Source organism: Tursiops truncatus, chromosome 5 (genome assembly GCF_011762595.2).
Source record: "Tursiops truncatus isolate mTurTru1 chromosome 5, mTurTru1.mat.Y, whole genome shotgun sequence".
NCBI lineage: Eukaryota > Metazoa > Chordata > Mammalia > Artiodactyla > Delphinidae > Tursiops > Tursiops truncatus.
The window spans coordinates 71162371-71190034 of NC_047038.1; the positions used below are offsets into that span (position 1 = coordinate 71162371).

The following is a 27664-nucleotide window of genomic DNA, read 5'->3' on the forward strand; positions in this document are numbered from 1 at the left end:
TGATTTCATTTCTGATTATCTCCGTAGGATTAATCCTTACAAAGGAGATTAATGGGTCAAAGGGTATGAACTTCATGAAAATAATCTTTTTGTTGTTTTGCTTACATTCTGATTTTAAATTGCAAATGTAACTCGTTGTAGAAAATTGGGAAAATACAAAAAAATAAGAAGAAAATAAAATCCATCCACGATTTCATCATCTATAGAAACTGCTGCAGACATTTAAAGTATCTGCCTCAGAATTGTTTCTATTTATGGGGATTTGTTTAAGAAACTGAGATCATTTTTGTATCTCACTTTTTCTATTAGCACGATCGTGTGTTTACTTGTCATAAAATTATCTTCCAACACTTCATTTATAATGAATGCTATCCCCACACCTACAGACATATTACAATTTATTAACCTATTCTCTGTTGTACATGTTATCTTGGAGACAAAACATCAAACGTCACCCCATATCAATGGAGGACAACCTCAAAAGAATAAAGTCAGGATCCATCAGGCAGTAACAAAACAGAAACTCAGGCAAAAATGAAGAATTTGCTTTATGACTATCAAAAACACCAAGAATAATATAAAATATGTACATAAATACTTCTTTTAAGATAGTCATTCTCTTGAACAAGAAGGGGAAAAAAACTACAGTTTTAGGCAACAGATCAAGATTACAAACTAACAGAATCACTGTGTAAATAAATCAGGTAGGAAAATATTACAACTTTACATGGCATTTTATAATTTCTAGAACGTATTTATGTGTAATATATATTTGATTTCCATAACCATTCTTTGAAGAAAATATGGTGTTATTTACTCAATCAAAATGAGGAAATAAAGGCTCAGATAAAGTAAATAACCTGTTAAATGTTAAATGGCTAATTAGCTAGTAAAAGTCAGGACTGATATGCAACTATCCTGATAATAAGTACTCTACCTCACCTTCTCTCCAAGGAGCCACATTTGCTATTTTAGGGCGTAGAGAAAACATGCAAAGATAATTACCTAAAAGCTCCTGGGTTGGTCCTGCCAAGACCTAGAACAAGGGATTCTGTGATTTCCATGCTCTCAGAGCGCATCATTGGAACTATGTGCTTAAACAAAGATGAAGGGGATGGGATGCCAATAATCTGGAAAAAAAATATTATATTTATCGCAGCCACTAATGATAGTACATCCAACTAAATAATTTGACATTTCAACAGTATTTGGTCAAGGACAATGGATAGGTGACATTTTAGAATGAAAGTCGTTTCAAAATTCACTTGTGGTGTACATAATCTAAAAAAGTTAAATGATTTATCCAATGGCTCGCTACAAGTTCGTTAATGGAAGTGGGGTTTGCAGGTCTCTTAATTCCTTACAGACACTCATCATCATATAATAGGCTGTTTATCCATCGGCCTATTTCTCTCGATCTGTAAAAATGAGTAAAAAAATTACTTCTAAAAGAGTCATCAGTGTTAAAGTTAGACACCCAGGTGTTAAGTTTTGTCAATTTCCTCCAACTACCTGATAATATTTAGTGTCATATCATGAAGACTATGTCACTATTCTTTTCAAGTTATTTGTACCCCTACATAATCCAGGGAAATTCTAAAAGAAAAACTTTACGCATTATTGATTCCAACTAAGAACCCATAAAAATAGTAATAGGATTTCTTGAACTATTTTCAGTATTAGTCCAAGTAACTAATGCACTTTTCAACCAAGTTATTTTATTGTCCTGAAAAAGAAATTTTAAAACATTATTTTTATGCTTCCATTTGGATTCAGTGGCAGGTGCAGAAAACTTACTTTAGAATCAATGCTGTAGCCACTATCAGGGGTGGACGCCAGCGTCTCAGGAGGAGAGCACCTCACGGAACCCGCAGATGTTGAAGATGCCGTGGAAGTCGCCGCACTGCAGCAAAGAAGCAGGTAGTTTCTCCACAGGCCCATGTATGAGTCACTGCTCGTGGTAGTATTTACTTTCTTAGCATTGATGGGGCTACTGAAAAAAAGAAGAAGAAAAACAGGAAGACATAAATAATACATGTTTTGAAAAGTTTTTTTTTAAAACTAAAGCTAAATTTCTATCAATTTAGGGGAGATGGTTAGCATACAGTTTTTATTACTACCACTGAATCTTGGCGGAATAAGATATAATGAATAAAATATTAGACTGAAAAACAAAACACATTATAGGATCATTTTAACCTAATCTATTACTTCTGTGAGTACAGTTAATATTTTATCAGGTCACATTTTATAACTTGTTATACATGCTCCATGTAGGGAAAAAAAGTGAAAACAAAATGAAAATCACCTTTACTCCTATGCCAAAATAAGCACTGTAAGTCTTCTACGTATCTTCAACTCATATACATTAAAATAAAGGCGTAAATACATCTCTTTCATTTAATAAAAATTGAATACTGTTTCATTTGTTTTGTACATGCTTTTTTATACTTAACATATATATTTAAACATCTTCCATGTAAATTAATATACTTCCATGACATCATTTTTGATGACCATATATCATAGAGATTATCATGATTGATACAGCCATACTTTCAGTCAGATATTTTAGCTAATAGTAATTTTTCCCTATTATACACAACACTATACATTTGGCTATATGCTTAATTATAATAAATGATTTATTATTTTCTTGAGTAAGTTCCTGAAAATGGAATAGCAGAGTCAAAGAATATCTACATTTTTTTAAACATCTTTATTGGAGTATAACTGCTTTACAATGGTATGTTAGTTTCTGCTTTATAACAAAGTGAATCAGTTATACATATACTTATATCCCCATATCTCTTCCCTCTTGCATCTCCCTCCCTCCCACCCTCCTTATCCCACCCCTCCAGGTGGTCACAAAGCACCGAGCTGATCTCTCTGTGCTATGCAGCTGCTTCCTACGAGCTATCGGTTTTACATTTGGTAGTGTATATATGTCCATGCCACTCTCTCACTTTGTCCCAGCTTACCCTTCCCCCTCCCCTAGAATATCTACATTTTTAAGGCTTCTATCAAATTTCTGTTTTGAGATATTAGACCAATAAGATATTCTGGAACAATTCCATAAATCTTTCCAAATACCAAAAATTCTGTTGGGATTAAGGACTGAGAGCAAAACAAAGACAGGGAAAATACTAAGTTTTATTCCTCACCTTCAATAGATTTATAATCTATTGATAAATAATACATATCGTTTCACTGATTCGTCGTTTCTCAGTATTTTAAAAATGTTCAGAGCACTGTGACAGCAGTAAAAAAAACAAAAACAGAAACCTGCTAAAAAAAATGAAAATCACTGACATCATGTGTGCTAGGGGAGATATATAATAGAGAAATAAAACAATGTCAGATGGCACTAAGTTTGATGAAGAAGAATAGAGCAGAAAGGGGATATAGGGAATGGTGGTAGGAGAAGCGCTTATAATTTAAAATATGGTAATTAAAGGAGACTAAATAAGTTCATAAATGTTACACAAGGTGGCATGTGTCAATCTTCTTTAAAAAACCAGCATCCAATACACAATACCTGAGAATCTACATAGATATATAACTAACATGTATGTGTATATATATATATATATAAACTAAAAACAAAAACAAAGAATATATGCGTGTGTATATATGTTTATATATATATATGTATATATAGATACACACAAATGCAAAAGAAGAAATAATTACTCTGGGTTGGAGATATAAGAGAAGGCTTTAAAAATAAGGTGGAATTTGCGATGCGTCAGATATGGGCAGGGCATAAAGAAAACAAAAGGCATTCTAGGTTCATGTGAACAAAAACTCACGGAATAGACACTGCAGACCACATTCAGTGAACTCTGAGAGGTTTATTTTGGCTCCAACATAAAGTACATGGATAGCACTGATAGAAAGTAAGGGAGAAAGTACAGACTGGAGGAGCCAGGTTTGTGCAGGCTTTTTTTTTTTTTTTGCGATACGCGGGCCTCTCACTGCTGTGGCCTCTCCCGTTGCGGAGCACAGGCTCCGAACGCGCAGGCTCAGCTGCCATGACTCATGGGCCCAGCCACTCCGCGGCATGTGGGATCTTCCCAGACCAGGGCACGAACCTGTGTCCCCTGCATCGGCAGGCGGACTCTCAACCACTGCGCCACCAGGGAAGCCCTGTGCAGGCTTTAATATGAGCTGAAGGTGTTAAGTTTATCCAGGTGTTGGGTTTATATGGTCAAGTTATGACAGGAGGACTCATGCCGTGCAATCTGATCAATGGCATGTTGGATAAGGTGAAATCAGGAACCCAAACTCAAATAAATTCTCTTTAAAATTTAAGAGCAAGACTAACCTGCAGTTATAAAGCCTTGGTCAACTCTCCATCACATCACCAGTTACTCCAACTCTTTACCATTATCCTCAGAACTAAAACCAATGTCATTATCACGAATCCCTAACAGTGGACGGCCTTCCTTACAATGCTGTCAGGAAAAGTAAGGTCACTGAACTCGGTTTCCCTTCACTTCTCACCCTTTATCTACAAACTTATCTATACTCACATCCATATTCATTTTTGGATGATTTCCTCATTAATTCTTTCATTCACTGGACACAAACTACGTACCAAGCAGTGTGTTATTAAGTAAATGAACGATTACAAATTGGTGAGACCAAATTATACGAAAAGAATGAAAGGATAATGAGACTGGATCCTTTACAACTTTCATCTCCCTTCTTCACATACCAGTATGTTATGGCATGTTATTTATGGGATTTCCAATTTGTAGAACTTTTCAAATGCATACCTTATGAAGGCTGACAGTCTATACATTTTAAAACTTGCACTAGAAAAACAACTTACTTTATATCAACTTGTGGGGATAACAACTGAAGTCTTGTGTACGCAAACATCCAAGCATAGCTCACAGCTGTAGGGCAGTGTTTTGGAAGGTTTTCTTGCTTTAAAAAACTGGAGAGACTTATAATCCATGGATCTTGGCCTTGGGTCACATGTGCAAATATCCATATGTGCGATGGACTAATCACATCAAACTGGTGGCTAATAGGAGAAGAGTTCCATTCTGCTAATGTCTGTAAATCTATTGAGCTAGGGCAATACAGCAAAGTAGTCTATGCAGAGAAAAAAAAAACAAAACCAATTGATTATTGTATATTTCAACAACTTTCAAAGTTTTGCCATATAAATTGCTTTTAACTATAAGTGGCCTATTGCTAGTTTCTAGAACAGAGGTTCTTAAACAGGGGTAATATAAGCAGAGAATTCCTGAAACTGCATATAAGCTGTTTTGTGCACATGTGTACATGCAATTTTCTGGAGAGAGATTCCATAGTTTGTGTTAGTCTCAAAAAAGATCCATAAACCAAAAAGTTTAAGAACCACTACTTATGTAATTCATGTATGACTATGCAGCTTTCACGGGCATACTGAAGCTGCTAGAGAACTCAAAAATGAACCATTAACTTTCACGCTGATGTGTCCTATATATGCATAAGTGGAACAGACGGGGAAATGGGCTCCTCTCCAGAGGTACATATTCTCAAATATTTGCTCAATAATATTCAAAGCTCTTATACTGAAGAGATAAAGACTTACCTTAAGAGCAAATTACTTATGATTCAAACAACAACAATGACAACAAAACAACAACAAAAACCGGAGTCTTAAACTGAACAGAGGCCCAATTCACTCGATCATTCAACAGATATTCATAAGTACCCGCTTCGAGTCAGGCATTGTTTTAGGCACTAGAGACAGCCATCCATTTCTCAATTCATGGTTAATAATCTAAAACAGAATGCTTTAAATTGCACATATTTATAACCATCTCTTAGGTTTATAAAATTTATTAATATTTCTCTTGGTTACATATAACTCGTTAGGTATGAGAGCCAAGTGTTATGTGGAAAGCACAGAAACCTCTTGTCCAGGTATTCCAAAACGGGAAGAAAATAATTTCAAGTAGTAAAGTGTGATGGTTATCCTTATATCAGTTTTGAAATCTTGATATATGATCTTTTCTTCCCCCAAGCCAAACTAAGAAAGTTCGCATCAGCTTTCTTATGTATGTGTTGACAAAGTGTTTTTCTTCATCTTAATGAGTCAAATTACATATGACTCAGGCATAAAATACTTTATATTTACTCTATGCACTTAAATTTACGTGGCAAAGCCAACAAATACAGTTACTGAAGGTGCAGAGCGCAATTTTTTGCTTCGAATTTCAACAAAAATTTTCTCCATAGCCTTTTAACCAACATATATAGATCAAGAATATTATATACCGTAATAAATAGCAAACAGTAGTCGACAGCAGATTCTCAGATTTAAGAGAAATTTTTAAGATTGGAATGGTTGGAATTTTACAAAGATGAAATATTTTTATTTCTGTGGGAAGAGTACTGACCATAGCATAAACTAGTGCCACTTTGTGTGTGTGTATGCCACTTTTTTAAAAGTATTTTTTATTTTTAAAGCCCTTTACCATTTTCAAAAATACTTTCTAATGCATGACATTTGTAAAAGAAACTCATGTATGTACGTATGTCTTAAGTTCCAACACACGATTGAATAGCACAAAATCATTAAAGTTACCTGATCGGCCCCAGTGAGATGGATGAAGCTCTCAAGAATGGATGGGCTCAGCCTGTCCATCACATCTATGGCTAATTCATCATCACCCTATAAAAAAGACATCACATGTCTAAAAAAGTTTAGGAATGTTTCAGAAAAGCCGTCAAACCTAGGTAAACATTAAAACTCACTTTAGCCCTATTTGTTACAAATGGAATCGAGGGCAGGTGGGTGAGCTTAGACCCTGTCAAAAAGATCTTGTTATAAAGTAAATTATCCCTGTCGGTAAAAACAGAAATGGAATAAGGATGGACAAAAGGAGTTTTTAAGTACTTTCATTAGGTAGCTGGATGAGATGTCTAAATCTTACCTTAGGTATTTCCAAAAGTGCAAATAAAGCCCGTATTTCTCTAAGGACACTGACAGCTAATCTCCTAGTGGCAGGTCGACTGCTACAGAGAGTGACAAGTGCAAACCCTTCGACCACATGGAATACATTGGAACACGGGCTCCTTTCCAGAGGAGGGGGATGAGAAGCTCCATTAACCATACCATGCTTGAAAAATAAACAGAAGTTAAAAAATATATGTATGTATAGACATTCTAGTAAAACAATTACTAAAGAGTAAAGCAAATCATAAAAATGATGGCTATAGGTCTGTCTCAGCTCAAGAAATTTAAATAACATTTAATTTATAAAAATGTCATAGTCACATAGTGAAAAAAGCATTTAATTGGCAGTCTAAACAGGAATTCTGTACCTAAGTTCTATCACTCTCTGGCTACTTTGTAAATGCCTTAGAGCTGACACTTAAAGTCACTACTGGCCTAACATTTCCATATGGAAAGTGAGGGGATTGGATGGTATCCTTTGTACTCAAAGTGTGGACCAGCAACGTGGCATCACCTAGGAGCTCGTTAAAAAGAGAGATTCTCAGGCCCCTGTGATTTGTAGGCTCTTTAAAGGTTGAGAAGCTGGGTTGGCTTAGATGATCCAGCTCTAATATTCCAGGATTCTATGACTTAACACATTATCACAAATCAATAATTTGAGCAATTTTTATGGTTAAGAAGCACACATACTGTAATGTGAAATGGGGACTGGTGCCTTTGATAAAACAATCAAATAACTCAGCTGAAAGGCTACCAAAATTTTTTATTATATCAGCTTTAAATATATTGGAAACAACCTAAATGTGAGCTAGAATTGCCTCTAATTTCTATGTTCATTTAAAAATAATTATTACCGGGACTTCCCTGGTGGCTCAGTGATTAAGAATCCATCTGCCAATGCAGGGGACACGGGTTTGAGCCCTGGTCCAGGAAGATCTCACATGCCACAGAGCAACAAAGCCCATTCGCCACAACTACTGAGCCTGCACTCTAGAGCCTGCGAGCCACAACTACTGAGCCCACATGCCACAACCACTGAAGCCCACGTGCCCTAGAGCCTGCAAGCCACAACTATTGAGCCCACGTGCCACAACTACTGAAGCCCATGTGCCCTAGAGCCCGTGAGCCATAAGGACTGAGCCTGTGTGTCACAACTACTGAAGCCCACACACCTAGAGCCCATGCTCCTCAACGTGAGAAGCCATCGCAATGAGAAGCCCATGCACCGCAACGAAGAGTAGCCCCCACTCGCCGCAACTAGAGAGAAAAGCCCACGTGCAGCAACAAAGACCCAATGCGGCCAATAAATAAATAAAATTTTAAATAAATAAATAAAAATAAAAACTAAAAATAATTATTACCAAAGAAAGAAAGTTGGAAACGTTGGACATGCAAATGTTTTGTATTTAATAGATAAACTATAGGAAAGTTCTGCTTAAGGGATTACAAACACTTTGAAAGGAAGTAAAACTAATAAAACTTTTGGTTTTTGAGAAAGTCAATATGTTTTAACATCATCATTGGTCATCTACCACTGACCACATACAAAGAGACACTACAAAAGAGTTTGGTACCTGTGAGTCCTGGTTTTTGTTATGCATTTGGGTTGCTTGTTTCCACTGATTTATTAATTGCACCAACATCTTTACGGCATTATCAAGAAGCGTGGGATGGACATCAGTCACTTCACGAACAATAAAATAAACAAATCCTGAAAGAACATCCTCCCGCCAATCTGGAAAATCAAGCATTAGTGCCTGCAGAGTATTGAAAGCCAGAGCACGTAGTTCTTCATCCATATGAACTGTGAGCCTACCAAGAACAAAATTCCATTAGCAAACCTCAAAGACCTTCCGAAGAGTTTTATCATCTAAAATGTAAAACTAAGAATTTAAAAAATATATCCTTTCAATTGGTTCATAAGAAGTAAGAAGATAGGAACCAATGTTCACTTTTTGTGCTATATTCATCCTTATGCTAAACTATATTCATTTATTTAAATTCACATGTCAATCTACTAATATTAGTTGGTACTTGTACTATAATTCAGAATAATAAGTTTGATCATAATTCAAATGCTGGACTTTAGAAAACACAGATTGACAAATCAGAATTACATAAAAAAATTCTTTAATCCTTAAAATGCCATATGTTATCCTATAATCAATCAAAAATTACGTCCAATCATATAATACCTTAGCGCTAGCTCATATTTATTTAGTCCTTTACTGGAAAGGACATGAGTTATCTCTATCATTCCTTTCATGCTGCTGAGGTTACAGTTAAACATAAGATGGCTGATTGTGAAGAAAGAAATACAACAAATCAAGATGGAATCAGTTTAACAGAAATAATTCTTGACAGTGAGAATGAGAATAAATTTAGGAGTAACTTCATAAATGGGGTATGCCTAGAAAGAAAATGAAAAAAAAGAGTATCAAACGAACCCATAAGGTCTTCAAGAGTTTAGGTCTAAATAAATTATAGGAGAGGCTACATATAATTACCTTTTAAAGACATCAATACAATATGAGGACATGAATTAATATTAGTTAAAGGATTTTAATGGACCTTAAAGAAGAGAATGATAAACAAGAAAATCATAAAACATGGCTGCAGCAGTGAAGCTACCAATATATAATGCTATATGAATATGAGTTTCCGTTTGGGGCTGTGGAGTATTATTTTCAGGATTGACCATCAAGACACATGCATCAGAGTTAGAAACAGCCTGAATGAATAAAGAAAAGCAGGTGTATTAAAAAGTATGCCACAGGGCTTCCCTGGTGGCGCAGTGGTTGAGAATCTGCCTGCCAATGCAGGGGACACGGGTTCGAGCCCTGGTCTGGGAAGATCCCACATGCCGCGGAGCAACTAGGCCCGTGAGCCACAACTGCTGAGCCTGCGCGTCTGGAGCCTGTGGTCTGCAACAAGAGAGGCCATGACAGTGAGAGGCCTGCGCATGGCGATGAAGAATGGCCCCCGCTCTCTGCAACTGGAGAAAGCCCTCACACAGAAACGAAGACCCAACACAGCCAAAAATAAATAAATAAATAAATTTATGAAAAAAAAAAAAGAAAGTATGCCACAGTTACATGCTTGGGCAGCTGGAAAGATGGAGTTATCCTCCATGACAGAGGTAGAGAGCTGCGTGATTTACGTGAGAGGAGATACCACAGTCTTCACCCTGCTGAGCTCAGTTCTGGTCTTCACTAAGCCAACATTCAACTGACCATGAGACTGAGGAGAAAATGTATTACAGCTACAGAGACCTAGAAGTGAGCCACGAAGCAGCAGCAGTTAGAGCAGCGCACTGGAAGTACCCCATGGGGTCAGATCAAGGGTCTCTAGCCCAGTGTTCTGTCTCTGACAGTGGCACCAAAGGCAATACTGTGGGCTAGGGGAGTGACTGACTCTGTGCTGCTGGCTTTAAAGGTCATTTTAACATCCCTTACATCCACGAATTTACACCTATCTGTGTGACTCAGGGTATAGCCATGAAGAGAATGGTGCCTGAATAATTTAAGGCAGGAGAACAAATTGACCTTCCCTAGAGACAGCAGACAGGTATGCAAATTTACAGTGTATCTTTGCTTTGTTTGTTTGCTTACTTTATTTCTAAGTAAATAAGATTTAGACATCACAATTCCAAATGATAGGAGTTGGGGACAAAGTAAGCAGACCCTAGAATCTTTCTTTCTGCCAAAATAAACTAACTGGTAAGTGAATACCACAGGGGAAAGAAGCAAAGTATTATAAATAGCAAAGCAAACTGTCAATCACTGTCGAGGTATTTGCTCCTCTACAAGGCTCCTCTATCCCTGCCCCCTGGAGATGCAATTTCATTTAGGTGGGGGATATGGACTGCCGTCCACAAAGATGTAGGTGAGTTAAACTGAGGCGGGAGGAGTAAGAGTGGAATTGGATGAGAGTTTTTACTGCTTTCCCAAGGAATAGCATTATAAATAATTAAAACTTATTTTCCCTCCCTAACACTGACAAGAACTTCATAACTCTGCAATCTAATTTACAGCAAGAATTAAGAGACAAGAGTGGGAAGGGATGAATTTATCTCATGGTGCAAAGTTTCAAAGTAACCCCTTTCTGGTCTTCCCTCGTGGCGCAGTGGTTGAGAGTCCGCCTGCCGATGCGGGGGACATGGGCTCGTGCCCTGGTCCGGGAAGATCTCACATGCCGTGGAGCGGCTGGGCCCGTGGGCCACGGTCGCTGGGCCTGTGCGTCCGGAGCCTGTGCTCCGCAACGGGAGAGGCCACAACAGTGAGAGGCCCGCGTACGGCAAAAAAAAAAAAAAAAAAAAAAAAAAAAAAAGTAACCCCTTTCTTCTCCTCGTAATCCTAAGAGACCAATACCATTCAAGGCCTGAGTGCAACCCGCAACCGCTGAGGATAGGTAGTGCGCGGGTGTGTGAAATGCTAGGTGTTTTCAAGGAGGTAGACAAGGTTGCTGGAGTGGTCTATTAACTGTTTATTCATTGTGAATTTAACTTAAGACTTAGTGATAAGTGCCCAGCGAGCAGTAAACATCTTTCAATGTGATCAAGTATCACTGCCCTGATAGTCTTTGCACTTGGTTTTCCCTTTAGGCTGGGGCCAGCAAACTATGGCTCAAGGGCCAAATCCAGCCAGGAGCCTTCACAGGTGGCTGCTTCTGCACTACAGTGGCAAAGGTGAGTAACTGTGACAGACACCACGTGACTTGCAAATCTTAAAATATTTACTATCTGGTCCTTTAAGAAAAAAAGTTTGCTGACCCCTTATCTAAAGAGAATCCCTAACTATGTCAACAAAGGGGTTTTTCAAATGGCCATCACCTCAACTTAGAATTACTTTTGGGAGCTGGTATTTAAGTTTGGATGTCATGTTATTTACTCATTTACAGAGCCTAGTAGAAGAAAGAGATAAAAACTTGAATGCTATGGCCTCTGCAATAAGAGGAAAAAGTGAAAATGAGACCTGGTTATCACCCTAGATGCTAAAGAAATGACTGTAGGAGTTAACACACTAATTGCCCAGTGGGGCCATCATACACTGATAATGCCCGTATGTTAAGAGACAACATGGTATACAAGTCCTAAGAAACAGTACTAGATGTAAAGGCAAGGAATTTAAAAATAGGATTTGTAGGGGAATCCAGAAGAACCTTAACAGTTAAAAAATGAGTGAGGACTGCTGGTAGGAATGTATATTGATACAGCCACTATGGAGAACAGTATGGAGGTTCCTTAAAGAAGTAAAAAAAGAACTACCATACGACCCAGCAATCCCACTACTGGGCACATACCCAGAGAAAACCTTAATTCAAAAAGACACATGCACCCCAATGTTCATTGCAGCACTATTTCCAATAGCCAGGACATGGAAGCAACCTAGGTGTCCATCAACAGATGAATGGATAAAGAAGATGTGGCACATATATACAATGGAATATTACTCAGCCATAAAAAGAAACGAAATTGAGTTACTTGTAGTGAGGTGGATGGACTTAGAGTCTGTCATACAGAGTGAAGTAAGTCAGAAAGAGAAAAATAAATACCGTATGCTAATACATATATATGGAATCTAAAAAAAAAAAAAAGGTTCTGAAGAACCTAGGGGCAGGACAGGAATAAAGACACAGACGTAGAGAATGGACTTGAGGACGCGGGGAGGGGGAAGGGTAAGCTGGGACGAAGTGAGAGAGTGGCATGGACATATAGACACTACCAAACGTAAAATAGATAGCTAGTGGGAAGCAGCCTCATAGCACAGGGAGATCAGCTCGGTGCTTTGTGACCACCTAGAGGGGCGGGATAGGGAAGGTGGGAGGGAGACGCAAGAGGGAGGGGATATGGGGATATAGGTATACGTATAGCTGATTCACTTTGTTATACAGCAGAAACTAACAAAACATTGTAAAGTAATTATACTCTAATAAAGATGTTAAAAAAAAGATACTTTTAGGATTTCACATTTAGGATATCAGGTCATTCGTTGCTCTCATTCCCTGGGGAAAGAAAGGCTTTGACCTCTCTGCCATGAAATTAAAGTCATTAAATACATCTTAAGATTAAATTTCATCAACAACAACAACAAATGAATGAGGAGAAAGTGTTAACAAAACGTAAAAGACAAAATGGGAGTTTAGAAGGTTATCAAATAAAGGATTAAAAATGTCTTTATCACTACTTTTTTAGTGATAATAGTAACAGGGGTGCATTAGAAATTTAAAGAGATTTAAAGAGATAAAAGGTAACCTCACAAACAGTAATTCTCATTTACCTTGCTAACAATTCAATGAGGTCAGTTCTGCTCATACCGTCAGGAATCAACCTTGGAATAGCAGCAATACAAGTTCTAAACAAATCAATTTTGGGTTTTCTTTCCCCCCTGAAAAACAGATCACAAGAGGACTTAATAAGAAGAATCTTACATACACCAGACAATGAAAGCAAACTTGGAAAAATTATTACAGAAAATGAGCCCACCTCCAAAAGTTTAATGTATTTATTATAAAAAGAGCATATACAAATCCAGTAAATAATTATCAGTTTATAAATGCAGAAAAGAATATATGGATAATTCAGGAAAAAAACATAGGTAGCCAGCAAAAAAGGTTTTCAGTAATTAAAAACAAGTATAGCAACTATTATGTTTAAATAATAAGTATTATTTAAGTAAATTATTTATAATTGTTTCAAATAGAATTAAATACGTAATATTTAACCTTTGATAATATTTAATTATTAAAATAATAAAATTGACATTAAGTAACCAAATATTCGTTATTTGGGGGGGTCTATAAAATCAACAAAATTTTTTCTTTCTCTTAATATCATATACTAACAAGGGTTTTAGAAAACAGACATTCTCATATACTACTGTTGTTGTTTTTTCTTGTCTTTTTATTTTACTTCAGAACGTACACACACACAAACATATTTAAAATTTTTATATAATAAAATATGTGAAGTTTTGAAAATCCTGGTTCCTCCAGAGGCTTGATACAATTTAATTCTTCTGTATTTTCCCCTAGTTATTCAATGATTTTATTTATTTTAAATATCTAACCTTTTAGATACTGGTTTTTATTTTGGTCTACATTTCAAGGGGAAGCTGTTAATTTATTTTACCCAAATTATCCTTCAATTGGCCCAATAAAATAATTCTTATATAGACAAGAATTTGGATGTTTTCAGAGTTTTTGGCTCAGTATCCATTATCATGGCAATGGACCTACTACTTACTTTTAGTGATTTTATATACAGTGAGTTTTCTCAGCTTGGTTCCAACACGCATGAATTTCAGTTACCACAATTTAGTTAAATAATACCAGTCTCCAACAATGTGGTTCAATTTTCCGTTACCATCAACTATAAGTAATTGCGTAGCCAAGCTTCCCTGTTAGCTCCTCAGTGCACAAATCAGGATGTAAAAAACAGATGTGATCATAACCAGTGATTTAATCACATTAATTTTTTCAAAGTCTGTCGTGACTGGTCACTGCACATCTGTTATTCGGTTCACACATACATGGCAAATTATGTAGTTGTGCTGATTCCTTGCCTCCAGGGGTAAACTCAGGTGGCATTTGACAACAATGGATAATCAAAAGAGGAAACTGGCCAACAAAGATTAAAGTACAGTGAAGAAAAGAAAAGTGAATACTGGAAGTGAAATATTGGGTTGGCCAAAAAGCTTGTTTGGGTTTTTCTGTAACATCTTACGGAAAAACCCAAACGAACTTTTTGGTCAACCCAATATCAATCAAACATTAATGGAGTTACAGAAGAACTAGCTGACCGGGGAATGCTGACACTGCCGTCATTGAAGACGCTACATACACAGCCAGAGGAACTCAGTGAGGGCAAATTTACAGGCAGAAATGAGGAAAGTGTGACAAAAAGGATGAAGACTTCCCAGAGAAAGTAATGCAGGAAAAAAAACTTCACATTAGAGAAACTCTCAGAGATGTTAACATTTTCTAGTATATAGTAACTATGCATTAATTGAGAGAGCCAATATCCAATTTGGTTATCTAAGATGTACAATGCAGATATTAACACCTTAAAAAAAGTCCACTTACAAAGAATATGTAGATATTTCCTAGCAAGTAAAAGAAGTTATTGCCATAAAATATATCTTCCTGAGGAGGAAGTCCCTAACAATAAGGGAAAAAAACATGGGTTGACAAGCAGTGCCAGCAGTGGGATGGGGGTGAGATGAGGTACAGTTTCTCACACAAAAAGCCACTCATACATTATTCTCCTCTGTACCCTCAGTTCCCAGGAGATTTTCAGGTTTTCTTTTTTTGTTGAACAAGGCTCTGGAAATAAGAGCATTTGTTTGACTTAATAAACCAACCATGTCCACACACATCTGCGGTCACTAGCATTTATCTCTCACTCACAGAATAAGTATAAGGCCTCAACACTGACAACAAACTGGACGGATCCAGGATGACTTTTGCTATCTGTACTGGTTTGACAGCACTTTAAAGAGTAAAACTGAGCCTGTGGGAGGAATCGCTGTATTAAAAACTGCCGCAGATGGCAATAGGGGCGAAATCCAGAAGAGAAAGGAAGGAAACAAGGAAGGAAACAAGCAAGAATCGACCCACTTTACTTACGAAAACTGAAATAGCAATGAAGAGAAATAATTGACTACATACGTAATCATATCTTCAGGCTCCTTATTAGACATCTGCACACTGGTCATACACATTGGTCTCCCAACTTCTTTGTCCAAATGTCTGAGAATGCTGTCTAACGCTTTTCTCACTTGAGGGTAGTAAACAGACATTCCTGGAGGGGCGGGGGGGAACTTCACAGTTATAAAATGTCAAAAATTAGATAAAGAATAGTTACAGTTATTTTCTGTAAAAAAATAAAAGCCCATCACAACCTTTAAATTACATTAGCTTATTTTTGTTACAAAGGAAGGAGTTCTGACTTTGACATACTATTCTCCCTGATAATTTGCTTCAGTATATTGGAGAAAATGTGAAAAATTATGCACACAACTGAAATTAATTTGAAGGAAGGACAAAATGCAGTGAATAGTATCATGTGAGAAAATATTTAACAAGACTTTTAACATAACAACTTATGGATATTATAAAAAAAAGTAGTCATTTTTGAATCACTCTGTACACTGGAATAACTAGGCAAATATATACTTTCATAGGCAAATATATACACGTATGTATACATTTACACAGGCAATAATATACATTTTAGATTTGATCATAACCTTTCACAAAAGAATATTAAACTGTATTATTTACTTATTCCAGTTAACACTAACCTATGACTTTTGCCTCTTCATCTGTCAAGGTTTTATTGAGAAAAATTTTCTTTACACGCAGAGTGTTTCCTGAGGGAAGAATAACTCCTGTTGTTGGCATTGGCGGCTCACCATCTTTCTGCTGCAAACTGTCCGCTATTACAAGGAAGACTCTGAGGCCTATGTTCATTCTCTTCAGAGAAAAAAGTTTCAAAATAAAGAAGTCAGAGTGTCAGAAAATTCCTTTTTTTTCATGCTAAAAATATCTTGTCAAATAACACTGGGGGATGGGAGGAAGAAGGACAGAAGAAACACAAACCTTTCTGTCCCACATTTTTAACTAGCCCAGGCACTGCAGTTTGCTTTAATACCAAATTCCCAAGTGCCAGCCATTCACTTATGAGGTCAACTGGCTCTCTTATTTTCTAGCTTATTTCAAACCTCTTCCATCCCTTCCTCAACTCTCCTACACCCTGATACCATACTCTCCCCTCTATAAGCAGATGATCTGTCACCCACTTCATAGTCAGAAAAAAAACATCAACTTTCCTCAATCTCTCACTACAAAACACACTGATCTACTTATATCTGCACCTCTTCTTCCTCTATTTTGCTCCTGTTACAGTTGAGGAGTGCTGGTATTCCTAGTTATTAGAATCCCATCTGCTCTTGCATTATCAGGAAATTACACTATCAATTATCCCTTCTCTTTCTTGCATCTTCAACACTTCCCTTTTAACTGAATATTCTGACTCCTGTTAACTATACTCAACTATCTTAATGCAATGAGTTCTCCCCATAATACTTCCCTCTCACTCATCAGTGACAATACTGTTCAAACCAGTGGACATTTTTCCTGCATCCTATTGGACTTTTCAGCAGCATGGGACACTGTCAAATATTCCTTATTCCCTGAAACCCTCCCTTCCTTGGATACATCTGTACCACTGCTGACTGTGTCATACATACTGTGTCTCTGTCCACATTCCAAATTTACCCTCCTTTATCTGAATATTAAATGTTAGACTGCTTCAAGGCAAGCTCCTAGGCTGCCTTTTCCTATCATTATGTGTTCTCTCCCAAAGTAATTTCATGTATTTACATGGCTTCAATTACCACCCATACCAGAGCACCTGCTAATTTTAAGCCTTACTTCTCCCTCTGAACTTGGACCCTCAGACCAATTTGACACTTCTACTTGGATGTCAGAAAGATGCCTCAGATTTGCCATGTTCAAACCAAATGCCCTCTTCCCCGCCAAACTCAGTATCTTCTCAGTGTTTCTTTTCTCAGTAAATGATCTTCTCTCTATCCACACCACACCATCTCAGCCCAAGCTGTCATTAGTTATGACCTACACCAGTGGTCTCTAAAATGGGTATATACATCCCAGTGGGTGTTCACTGGATGGTTCATTGGAATACAGGGAGAAAATAAAACTTTCGTTTATATATTTTTTATCTAAATAAGATCAAGGTTTTAAGATTTACCCCTCTTTACATATGACATAATACTGGTGATATTAGTCTAATATCGGATGGTCATTTCACATAGTCATAGAAGACATCTTGAAGGGAGTGGGAAAATTCCACAATGTACTGTGGTTCACAGAGGTGTCCTCACTTATTCATTCTTTCAGTGTTTTGCAATTTGCTTGATTTGATTAAGTGGATTAATAGATAATTTTATCTGGCTTTAACTAAACTAGCTCTCACAAGCTTAAAAAGATTCCTGAAAAGAAAATACAAATTGAAGAAAATCCTAATAAAATAAGCCTGTAGAAAAACAACAACAACAAAACGGCACAACTGACATTTTTTCTACTCTTAGTATGAATGTTTCAGTGAGGAAAAAAATTAATTTCAGAAATAAACTTGTTCAATGAAGAGAATATTTTTGAAAACAGATGATCAAGAAAACGTCTTTCATTATGTGATTTTTGTTGCTGAGAACCAGGTTAAGCATGTCATCTATAAAAAGTATTTTCTGCTCACTTTAAAAATTTGGAAATAATTATTAACCTATCTTAAAAATCCTACAAATAAAAAGCTTCAATAACTTTCGAGCTCATTTGTTAACTACATAAATATATATCTTAGGATTTGATTATGAGGAGGACCAGCACAATAATTTAAAAGAAAGAAGAGAAAATATAACACTTATTTTGTCTTTTTACATTCTCCAGTGTCATTAAATTCCAATAAGCAATTACTTCAAAAAATATTCTTAAACAATCTGAAAATTTTATATCTAAAGGATGAACAGGAGTTTACGAGGGAATAACAAGGCCAAAGAAGTAGGAAATAACATTTATCTTAATTTGTCTTTAACTAGAGATTTGAGCCTAAGAGTTCTGATTCCAGAAATTGTGCTTAAAAAAAATTTTTTTTTAATTGTATAGGATAGTAAATTACTACATTATAATTTTTTTACCTCTGGATTAATGGTGAAAGTTTTGGTAGATTTTCCAACACTGAGAAGATCAAATATTATTTCTTTCATTGCAAAATCCAAACGTTCCTAGAGGAAAAAAAAAACAAAAAAACAATAAATCCTTATAACTTTCTACTGCTATGGGCATACCTTGGAGATAATGTGGGTTTTGTTCCAGACCGCAATAAAGCAAAATCAGAATAAAGCAGGTCACACAAATGTTCTGGTTTCCCAGTGCATATAAAAGTTATGTTTACCCTATACTGTAGTCTATTAACTGTACAATAGCATTATGCCTAAGAAAACAATGTACAACCTTAACTAAACAATACTTTATTGCTTAAAAAACACTAACCATCATCTAACAACACAGAGTCGCCACAAACCTTCAGTTTGTAAAAAAAAAAAAAAAAAAAAAAAAAAAAAGGCAATATCTGCAAAGCACAATAAAGCAAAGTGCAATAAAACAAGGGTCTGCCTGTATAAGTTAAGTATCATGTTAAGAATTATACAAATAATGGCAACAATACAGGTCTGTACCCACAAGAAGTTCCTGAATCTAGCTGGACAAAAGAAAAATGCATATGAATTAATGTTAAAAGTATATGATTATAGATACATGATTTAATTATCAAATGATTGGTTTAATAGCCAAACCAGCAGGATAGAAGTTTTAAACACACATTTGCCAAACTCATATTCAAGACCTAAGTGAAGGAATTCCCAAAATAATGATAAAAGGAAGTCCCAGGACGATAGCAATGAGGCAGGCCTGGAGAGCAGGGAGTTCATACTGGGACAAAAAAAACAGGGCTCCAGGAAGGGTAATCTCCCAGGAAAGAAAAGTTAACTAAGAGTAACTGATGTTTGAGAGGAGCTCTATAGTTCTGGAGGAGTGTTGGTGTGAGGTGATTAAGCAAAGGTAGTGGGTATGACCCTCGGGGAAGGGATGCAACCAAATAGCAAAAGTTTTCTCAACAACAGATCTAAGGCACAATCTGCTTTCATTCATCTTACTGACACATTTATTCTTATCTAATTATCATTAATTCTGTGCTCCCGTAAATAGAAATGTATTCGTTTTATTTAAATATTCTTTATTTCTTCATTGTCAAAAATAATTACATTATGGGTCATCTTCGTTGTCATAGTTTTAGTTCAAAGAGAACTCAATGAACATTCTGGAACCAAAGTGTTTTTCCCAAATTGAGAAGGTAACCCTACCTATGCTTCTCCGGGGCTGATGTCCCAAAAGAGAATGTGACCAGAGCCATGGATTTGCTTACTCAGCCCCCATTTAATCCTTTTCAAATAAACCTTCCTTTACTGCAGAGGCTAGAAAGCTAAAATGATATTTCCCAGGATGCCTCTGGACAACAGGCTTCAGGATGTGACTGAGACCCCGTCAAGTGATATACTCACGGGAACCCTTGGGAACTGGGGTACGGGAGGAGGTGGGGGAGGACAGGGAGAAAGGAATCTATTTTACTGGTGGGGACTGTGGTGGAAACATGATTCTTAAGCACTTGGGGCACTTCCTAATTTGGCAGGTTTTTGACCGTGGCAGAGGCAGCAGCTTCCTTGGTAGCCCGATAGTGTAGTTTCCTCTGGATTTCCATTTCGGCTAGAATCTGTTTCTTCAGTCCTATGAGTGATTCTGTGAACGACCTCTATTCCTTAAAAGACCCCTTTGGATTCAACAAGCTACCACGGACTCTAGTGTCTCTACCTGAGAACATAGATTAATGCAGGTTATGAAAACAATGTTCCAAAATCTTTCAAGACACTCAGGAACTAATTAGTAAATAGACAAGAGGAGGATTATGAGACATTTTCTTGACTCTTCCTAAATTAAGTGTCTCCTCCTCTAAGTCTCCTTTCCAAGTGTGTAGATCAATCATCTAAATGTATTTTGCACACACACAAAAATCATTAGCATCATTTATTTTTTACTTTTTAAAGCATACTTTTATTTTTCACTATTCAGTATTAATAAATGTTTTGTTATCATGCTTTTAGATGTGTAACAAATTCTATGACTCTAAGTTACTTTTTTTTTTTTTAACATCTTTATTGGAGTATAATTGCTTTACAATGGTGTGTTAGTTTCTGCTTTATAACAAAGCGAATCAGTTATACATATACATATGTTCCCATATCTCTTCCCTCTTGCGTCTCCCTCCCTCCCTCCCACCCTTCCTATCCCACCCCTCTAGGTGGTCACAAAGCACCGAGCTGATCTTCCTGTGCTATGCGGCTGCTTCCCACTAGCTATCTACTTTACGTTTGGTAGTGTATATATGCCCATGCCACTCTCTCACTTTGTCCCCTACTCTTACAATTTGCATGTATATAGGTATTATGAGGTGAGGCACTCACCTGAGCAATGAACTGAATAATCTTCACAAATATATTGAGAGGTGTATCACGAGGAACCACACTACGTGACCCTTTTGGGAAAAGTGCTGACACTATGCTCATAAGACGACTGTAGGGAAAAAAGATTTAGTCATAATGAGAGAATGAAATCAACAAAACATTAGCAAAATATCCTTCGCATCCTTCATAATATGTCAAGATAATTCATATTCCTCCTCAAGGTATTTGTAATGTTAACTAAAATTCATCAGTGTGGCATTTTTTACCAAGATGTTACTTTAAATATGCTTTAAAACAAAGGCACTCACCTTTGAGTTACAGTGTTGCTTTCACATTTTATTCTAATTACATAGACCCACAACAATCTATACAAAGATTCCAGTGCAACTCGAGACATTTTAGGATCTTTATTCTGTTTGGAAGCAAAAGAGAATAAAAATAAGCTTATTTATCAAAGTACTTGCAATAATTTAAGATCAATTATATTCTCTGTCAACAACTAAAAGCCCTCTCCATTCCCTTCTTTATTCAATCTAAAACAGGTTTAAATATGTAAGTATATATTTAGTATACAGTAAGTACAGAGAGCTCAAAAGCAACCATAAATAAGGAAATTGAGCCATCCCCTATATTCTCAAAACAAAATACTACTAGTATCTCTAAGAACTCTGAAATTATACACACTTTAACTTACCTGATGGTAAATGGGACACACAACAATACTGAAATAATGATAAAAGGATTGCTCATCTTTGCTGTAATTCATTGCAGCTCATACACAGTTAAAATTTAGAACACCAAATGTTGTTATAGATATTTGCGCTTATGGAATAATGCAAAATATTATTGAGCGATTATACTTAAAAGAAGGAATATAGAATGGTGGGTTAAGAGCATAGACCCTGAAATTAGGAATGACTGGCCAAACCCCATCCTTGGATCAGTTGGTGAAACAGTTTCCTCAGCTCTAAAATGGAGATAACACGGTACCTACCTCACAGATTAAGGGAGTTATTACGTGAAAAGCACTTGGAACACTGCCTGACACGTTAAATGCTCAGTAAGTGTCAGGTGTTTACCTTTAATTTAGAATTAGAACATTCTTATTTAAAATCAGAAAAGTATCCATTTCAATCACAATTTGATCAGCAAACCTTTTCTTCATACTAGCTATTATAAAAAGTGAAGTTCTTAAATGACAAGAGACATGCAATGAGATTTAATTGTAAATTTTGAAAATTAGCTAATAATCACCTTTAGTAGGAGAAACTCTTTATGCATCTGTTAATTAGTTGTAGGATGCATTTAGTCCTATAAATTAGCATTTATTTAACCTGGTTTGAGAGATTTCTTATTGTTAAACAATTATTTTATATATAACAATGGACAAAAGGGAGTTTTTAAATACTAAGTAATTTACCATTCTATGTTTTCTCAGACTACAGAATAACTGACATCTACTATGTATGATTAAAAGCAATGCAACAAGATTACCACTGGACATGTTTTTAAAAAAGACAACCACTAGAAAATACAATTTTGCACATCTATGTATATGAAAATTTGATATAATTCAGAATGGAGTATCAACTATTCAGCTGGTCAGAGTCTCAAAGTCAGTCTCTCCTTCTACTGACAAATCCACGATTCCAAATTTCAAATACACTCCCCAAGTAGTTTTCTATTAATTTGTTACTAATGTAACTAAAGTAACATATAAAGTTACACACAATATATCTTACTAATATAACAACCAAGCTTTTTGTAGTACTTTCTTTTCTAGCACTTAAATGCAAGGTCTCAAATGTCAAAATATGAGTTCAATTAGTTTTATGTACACTCCAAATAATACCTTCACATAGTTAAATTATCCTTTCAAAATATGAATACTACAAATTAACATATAATAAATTATACAATAGAAATATTTAAGTCCAATTCCACACAAAAATTCTTCTCATATAAACTGTTAATAAAATATTTGGATTATCTTATCTTATGTGCTGAGGTATCTGGCATGAAATAAAATTTGATTTTCCAACTTTCCAAGATGGACTACTATGTTTTACAAAGCAGACTTATTTTATAATGAACAATTCCAGAAAAGATAAAAAGTGATAAAAATTATATAACTGTTTATTCGGTATCTGCAATACTGTTATATATCTCTGAATAATGAAAACATCCTAAACTGATCTGATCCTTAAACAAAGATACATAATTCCCTAGTTACAATTTTGGTCTAATTTGAATAATCAGATTACATTAATAAAATCCAGTAATATTAACGTATAATACAATTTTTTAAAATTCTTTTTTCTTTTTTTTTAACAGCAGGTTCTTATTACTTATCTATTTTAAATAATACAGTTTTGATGTCAGGCAAATATGCTCTTTGGCAGCAATCATTTTAATGTTTCTTCCTTTTTTTCCTACTGTGAACAACAACAACAAAAGATTTGTTTAAAACTCAAACCAGTAGGATTGTAGTTTTAAAGTGTTGCATCAAAATCATATTCAAAATCTGAGTTACTGTCTCCTGAATTTCATTGGAAAATGTTATAAAAAGCATAATTTATAACAGCTAATTTTAATTAAACAGAATATTTTAAAACTGAAGATTATGGTTAAAAATCAACATTCGGTATCACTTCTCTCTCTTAAATTCATCTTCTTGGGACCACATTAATATTAAACTTTCGGTAGAATGTTCCCGCTGTGTGCTGCTCTTCTTTTACAATACGAGAAGCAGGCTTAAATAAATACGTTGGACATGCAACGCAGCCATAGGTAAAGGGGGAAAAAAGCCACACTTAAAGGAGATAAAGCAATATTTTACTTTGTAACATTAACACGACTCACCTGGAGTGTTTCTATTTGTTTTCTGATACTGTTGTTAGATGGCATCTAAATAAAGCAATGTGAGACAGCAAACATAAACATGAGATGCAGCACATGCATGTTAGATGAAAATAAGCACAAAACAAGACAGCTCTTCACCAAGGTCTCTATTTAGAAGAAATTTGAAATGTCCAAGACAGTGGCTAGAATCACTGAAGAAAAAAAAATTCTATAATTTCGGCATCATGGGATACATCTACAACACTTAAACTGAGAGAAAATAGATAAATTTTTAACTATCTAATTTTTCCTCTAAAAGTACTGCATTTGATTTCAAATAAGTTTCAATTTTTAAAAGAAAATAAGCATACACTGTAGAAAAAAAATCTAAATTATTTTTACATGGCATCTACTCTTACTCCCCTCTCTCTCTCTCTCTCTCTCTCTCTCTCTCTCTCTCTCTCTCTCTCTCTCAATTATTCTTTAGAAACTTTAAAATCATTTTTCACATAATGACCTTATTTGACATAAAGATAGGGGAATGGGAAACTACCAAATTATGTTTGGGACAAAAACAGCAGATTTAACACTTTCGGTGAAAATAAACTGATGTTCTCTCATGCTATTTATGGACCTACAGACTAATGCCCATTTTTCATGGTCACCAACTTCAGAAACTAGTATGGTAATTTTTAAAAAATTGTGCGGTATCTTAAAGTGCCTTGAAAATGTATCATATTTATTCTTATGACTCTAGGGAATAATGCCTTTTTACTATCCCAGAATTATAACCCAAAATATTTTTTTAAATACTCAGTAAAGCAACATTCCTTATAGTACGTTAAAAGGTAACATGGTAGACCAGAAAGAGCAAATTTTATTGAACTGGATGGATTAGATGCAAATCCTATCTCTATCACTTTTTTGGCTCCCTAAACTTGGGTTGCTTATTTATCTTCTTTCGGCCTCAGTTATAGTAAGAATTAAATGAGATACTTTACTTAGAGAATCTAGCCTATAATAAATACTAATAAAAATCTATTTTAAGGAGTAGTAGGTCTAATAAACGGAAAAGTGTTACAGATTTTTTTGAACTCAAGAGATTATTTGAATCTCAAAACAAAATCAATTTAGGTAAGACCTTTATCTTGGACCAATTTTTCCTGTATACAAAACAAATAAATTATACCTGTCACAAGAGATAATTAGCATAGTTTTTCCCTGAATGCTCGACTCCTTACCTCAACTATGTAGCATAGCCACAGTATCTAAAACTTAACAAGCAGGAACCAAGTCATAAAATTTCTGCTGAATAGAGCCTTAATGTAAGTTAAAGGTTAATGGTCAAGACAACTATATTCCAAATATTCATGCTAAGTGGCTCTTATCTCCTTTAGCCTGGCAGATTGACACAGCCATTAATGAAAATGGACAATATGCCAGAAATATTTAACAGGAGGTAAGGGTTCAAAGAAAAGAGCATTTTAAATGAAAGCCTTAAGCCAAAAAAAAAAAAAAGTTAAAGTACTGCGAAAGAACTGCAAATATGTTAGGTGCAAACGTATATGTATAAAAACATTCCAACAAGCAACAGAAAAGTATGAATTGTCATGAAACAAAGCAAACTTCCAGAAACACTTAAACGCGTGTCTTAAAGTATGTTATTAAAAGTTTGAAGAATCATACTACCCAGAAAATGATCATTTCCCTTTCAGTACCTAAATCTGTATGAATTATCAAAATAAGGACAGAAACAATATAATGTACTTAAATAAAACTTATTTTCTGGTTTCATGACATAAAGAATTTAACCAGCTTGATTGGCCCTGGGAATTTTCATAAACAGAGCAAAGAGAATATATCAATTCTCACCCAAATATGAATAACATCAGTGTATGTATATCTAGGAGGAAAATAGCCAAAAATATTTTTCAAAGACATATTTTAGTACACCTTACTAAGAAATCAAAGTATTTTTCAAAATGATATGTAAAATCATTAAAAAAAAAAAGATATATAGGATAACGTTGTCCAGTGAACCAATCCTGAAGTGAGGAAAAAAAGCCAGTCCTACTTCTCACAATATCACGATGAGCTGTAGGGTCAGAGACAACTCATTTAATCTCTCTGTGCCTTGGTTTCATTGTCTTCCAAGTTTAAGTTTTTCAGTCTTAACCCTAACTTAGAGGAATAACAGAAAATGAAATGCCATGTCTGCATGTTTCTATAACATGTAAGCAAATATTCAAATATATTCATTTATGTATCAAAATGGTATTCAAATGAAGCATTCACATGACATGCAGATGAGGAATATTCCCACGTTCTGTGTCAGATATTAACTGTGGTCCTATCCACAGAAGAAAAGAAGATCCTGTTAGGCTCTGCCAGCAAAGCATCCTGGGCAGATAATGATCCTTCTATCTCACAGTTTTGTTTTCAATCCTAAGAGACTGGACACAGATGTGCCAAACAGTGTTAATAACAATTAATTACCCCTTGATTCAAGTCAGAATCATTGCAGGAGCTTTCCCGTCTATGTGGATCCAGTACCATACTTTCAGATTTGGCTGGGCATAGTTAACACTAAATGTGCTTTTACTGATATTTTATTATCGAGGCTTTTTTCATATTATTCAGACTTGAGCCAACATTACTGAATTTTCTCAAGAGAAAACGCAAAATAAGCATCTGGAGAGTTTTATAAGATTAACTAATACTCCGAAATTCCAAAGGAATTTATTTATTAACAAATATTGCTAGATCCAAGATAATATAAACAATCATTACAAATGTATAATTTTGCATTCATTAAGACCAACTAAATTTTTAATCAACCGTTTATTCATGTCTATAACATGATTCCCTATAGAAGGAATGAAGTACGTATAAGAAAAGGAATATGTTGAAGTATCACTATTCAAATGAACTATAGTACTAAAAGTTTTATTATATACTGTTCAATGTATATGCATAAGTGAATACACTACAGTCAGTATTTACAGGTCAGAAATGAGATTAAGTCTTACCTTTAAATGTGACAAACAGTTCTGTAGGAAAATATGCCAGTTATTTAAAAAAAACTGTTTTTGACTGACACATAAAAGGCAGGTAATTAATGGATATAGAGCCTATAGGAGACAGAAGAAAGAGAATAACATTTTTATGAAAAAGCACTGGACTTGTAAATTATATTTCATTCATTCTCATAAACAAAAAAAATTCTATTAGCAGTTTTCCCATTTGTAATTTAAAAAATACGATCTCAGGGAGTAATCTAACAAAGAATGATAAAGGGCAGATTTTCTATAAGAACAATTTCCTGATCTATCACATCTCCCCAAGTGAGAAATATGCTATTATTTCTCCCTAGACCCATTCCTCCTCTAACCAGTAAAGTGGCCCTGGGATCAGAGGACAGACCGGCACTAATGTTGCAGTTTTCTATTCATCAGGTGTGTGACTTCAGGGAGGATATGTTAAAGTGCTCAAAGCCTCACTTTCCTAACATGTAAAGTGGAGAATGCTAATCACACACATGCTATAGAAGCCTCACTTTCCTAACATGTAAAGTGGAGAATGCTAATCACACACATGCTATAGGGTTGTGAGGCTTAAAGTAAGACAAAGAATGTAAAGCACTTGGCTCAATGCCTGGCACAACCAGTGTTTATTATTATACCTCTATCTTAAACAGTCAAGTATTTGTCCAATTCTCCAAACTTTCTCCAAGCTGCATGCAAATTTACAGAAAAACCCCTCAAAGTTA

The 27664-nt window shown here is 35.5% G+C and overlaps 1 protein-coding gene across 9 annotated transcripts in view; it reads right to left on the minus strand.

Annotated features, from left to right (window-relative positions):
- The window catches only part of FRYL (FRY like transcription coactivator), a 244672-nt gene that overhangs the window by 76864 nt on the left and 140144 nt on the right, over positions 1–27664 (minus strand). For 6 of the 9 annotated variants that reach the window (XM_033856980.2, XM_033856979.2, XM_033856981.2 and 3 more), the window contains 14 exons: positions 26925–27026; positions 23917–23961; positions 21363–21466; positions 21055–21163; positions 18676–18762; positions 16264–16435; positions 15629–15761; positions 13240–13347; positions 8536–8773; positions 6939–7124; positions 6590–6676; positions 4838–5106; positions 1798–1993; positions 1006–1130 (listed from right to left, as the gene is read on the minus strand). In XM_033856980.2, the coding sequence (XP_033712871.1) occupies positions 1006–1130; positions 1798–1993; positions 4838–5106; positions 6590–6676; positions 6939–7124; positions 8536–8773; positions 13240–13347; positions 15629–15761; positions 16264–16435; positions 18676–18762; positions 21055–21163; positions 21363–21466; positions 23917–23961; positions 26925–27026 (1961 nt within the window). The remainder of the gene's footprint in view (positions 1–1005; positions 1131–1797; positions 1994–4837; positions 5107–6589; positions 6677–6938; positions 7125–8535; positions 8774–13239; positions 13348–15628; positions 15762–16263; positions 16436–18675; positions 18763–21054; positions 21164–21362; positions 21467–23916; positions 23962–26924; positions 27027–27664) is intronic. The other 3 variants (XM_033856984.2, XM_033856983.2, XM_019928205.3) reach the window with 1 other exon arrangement.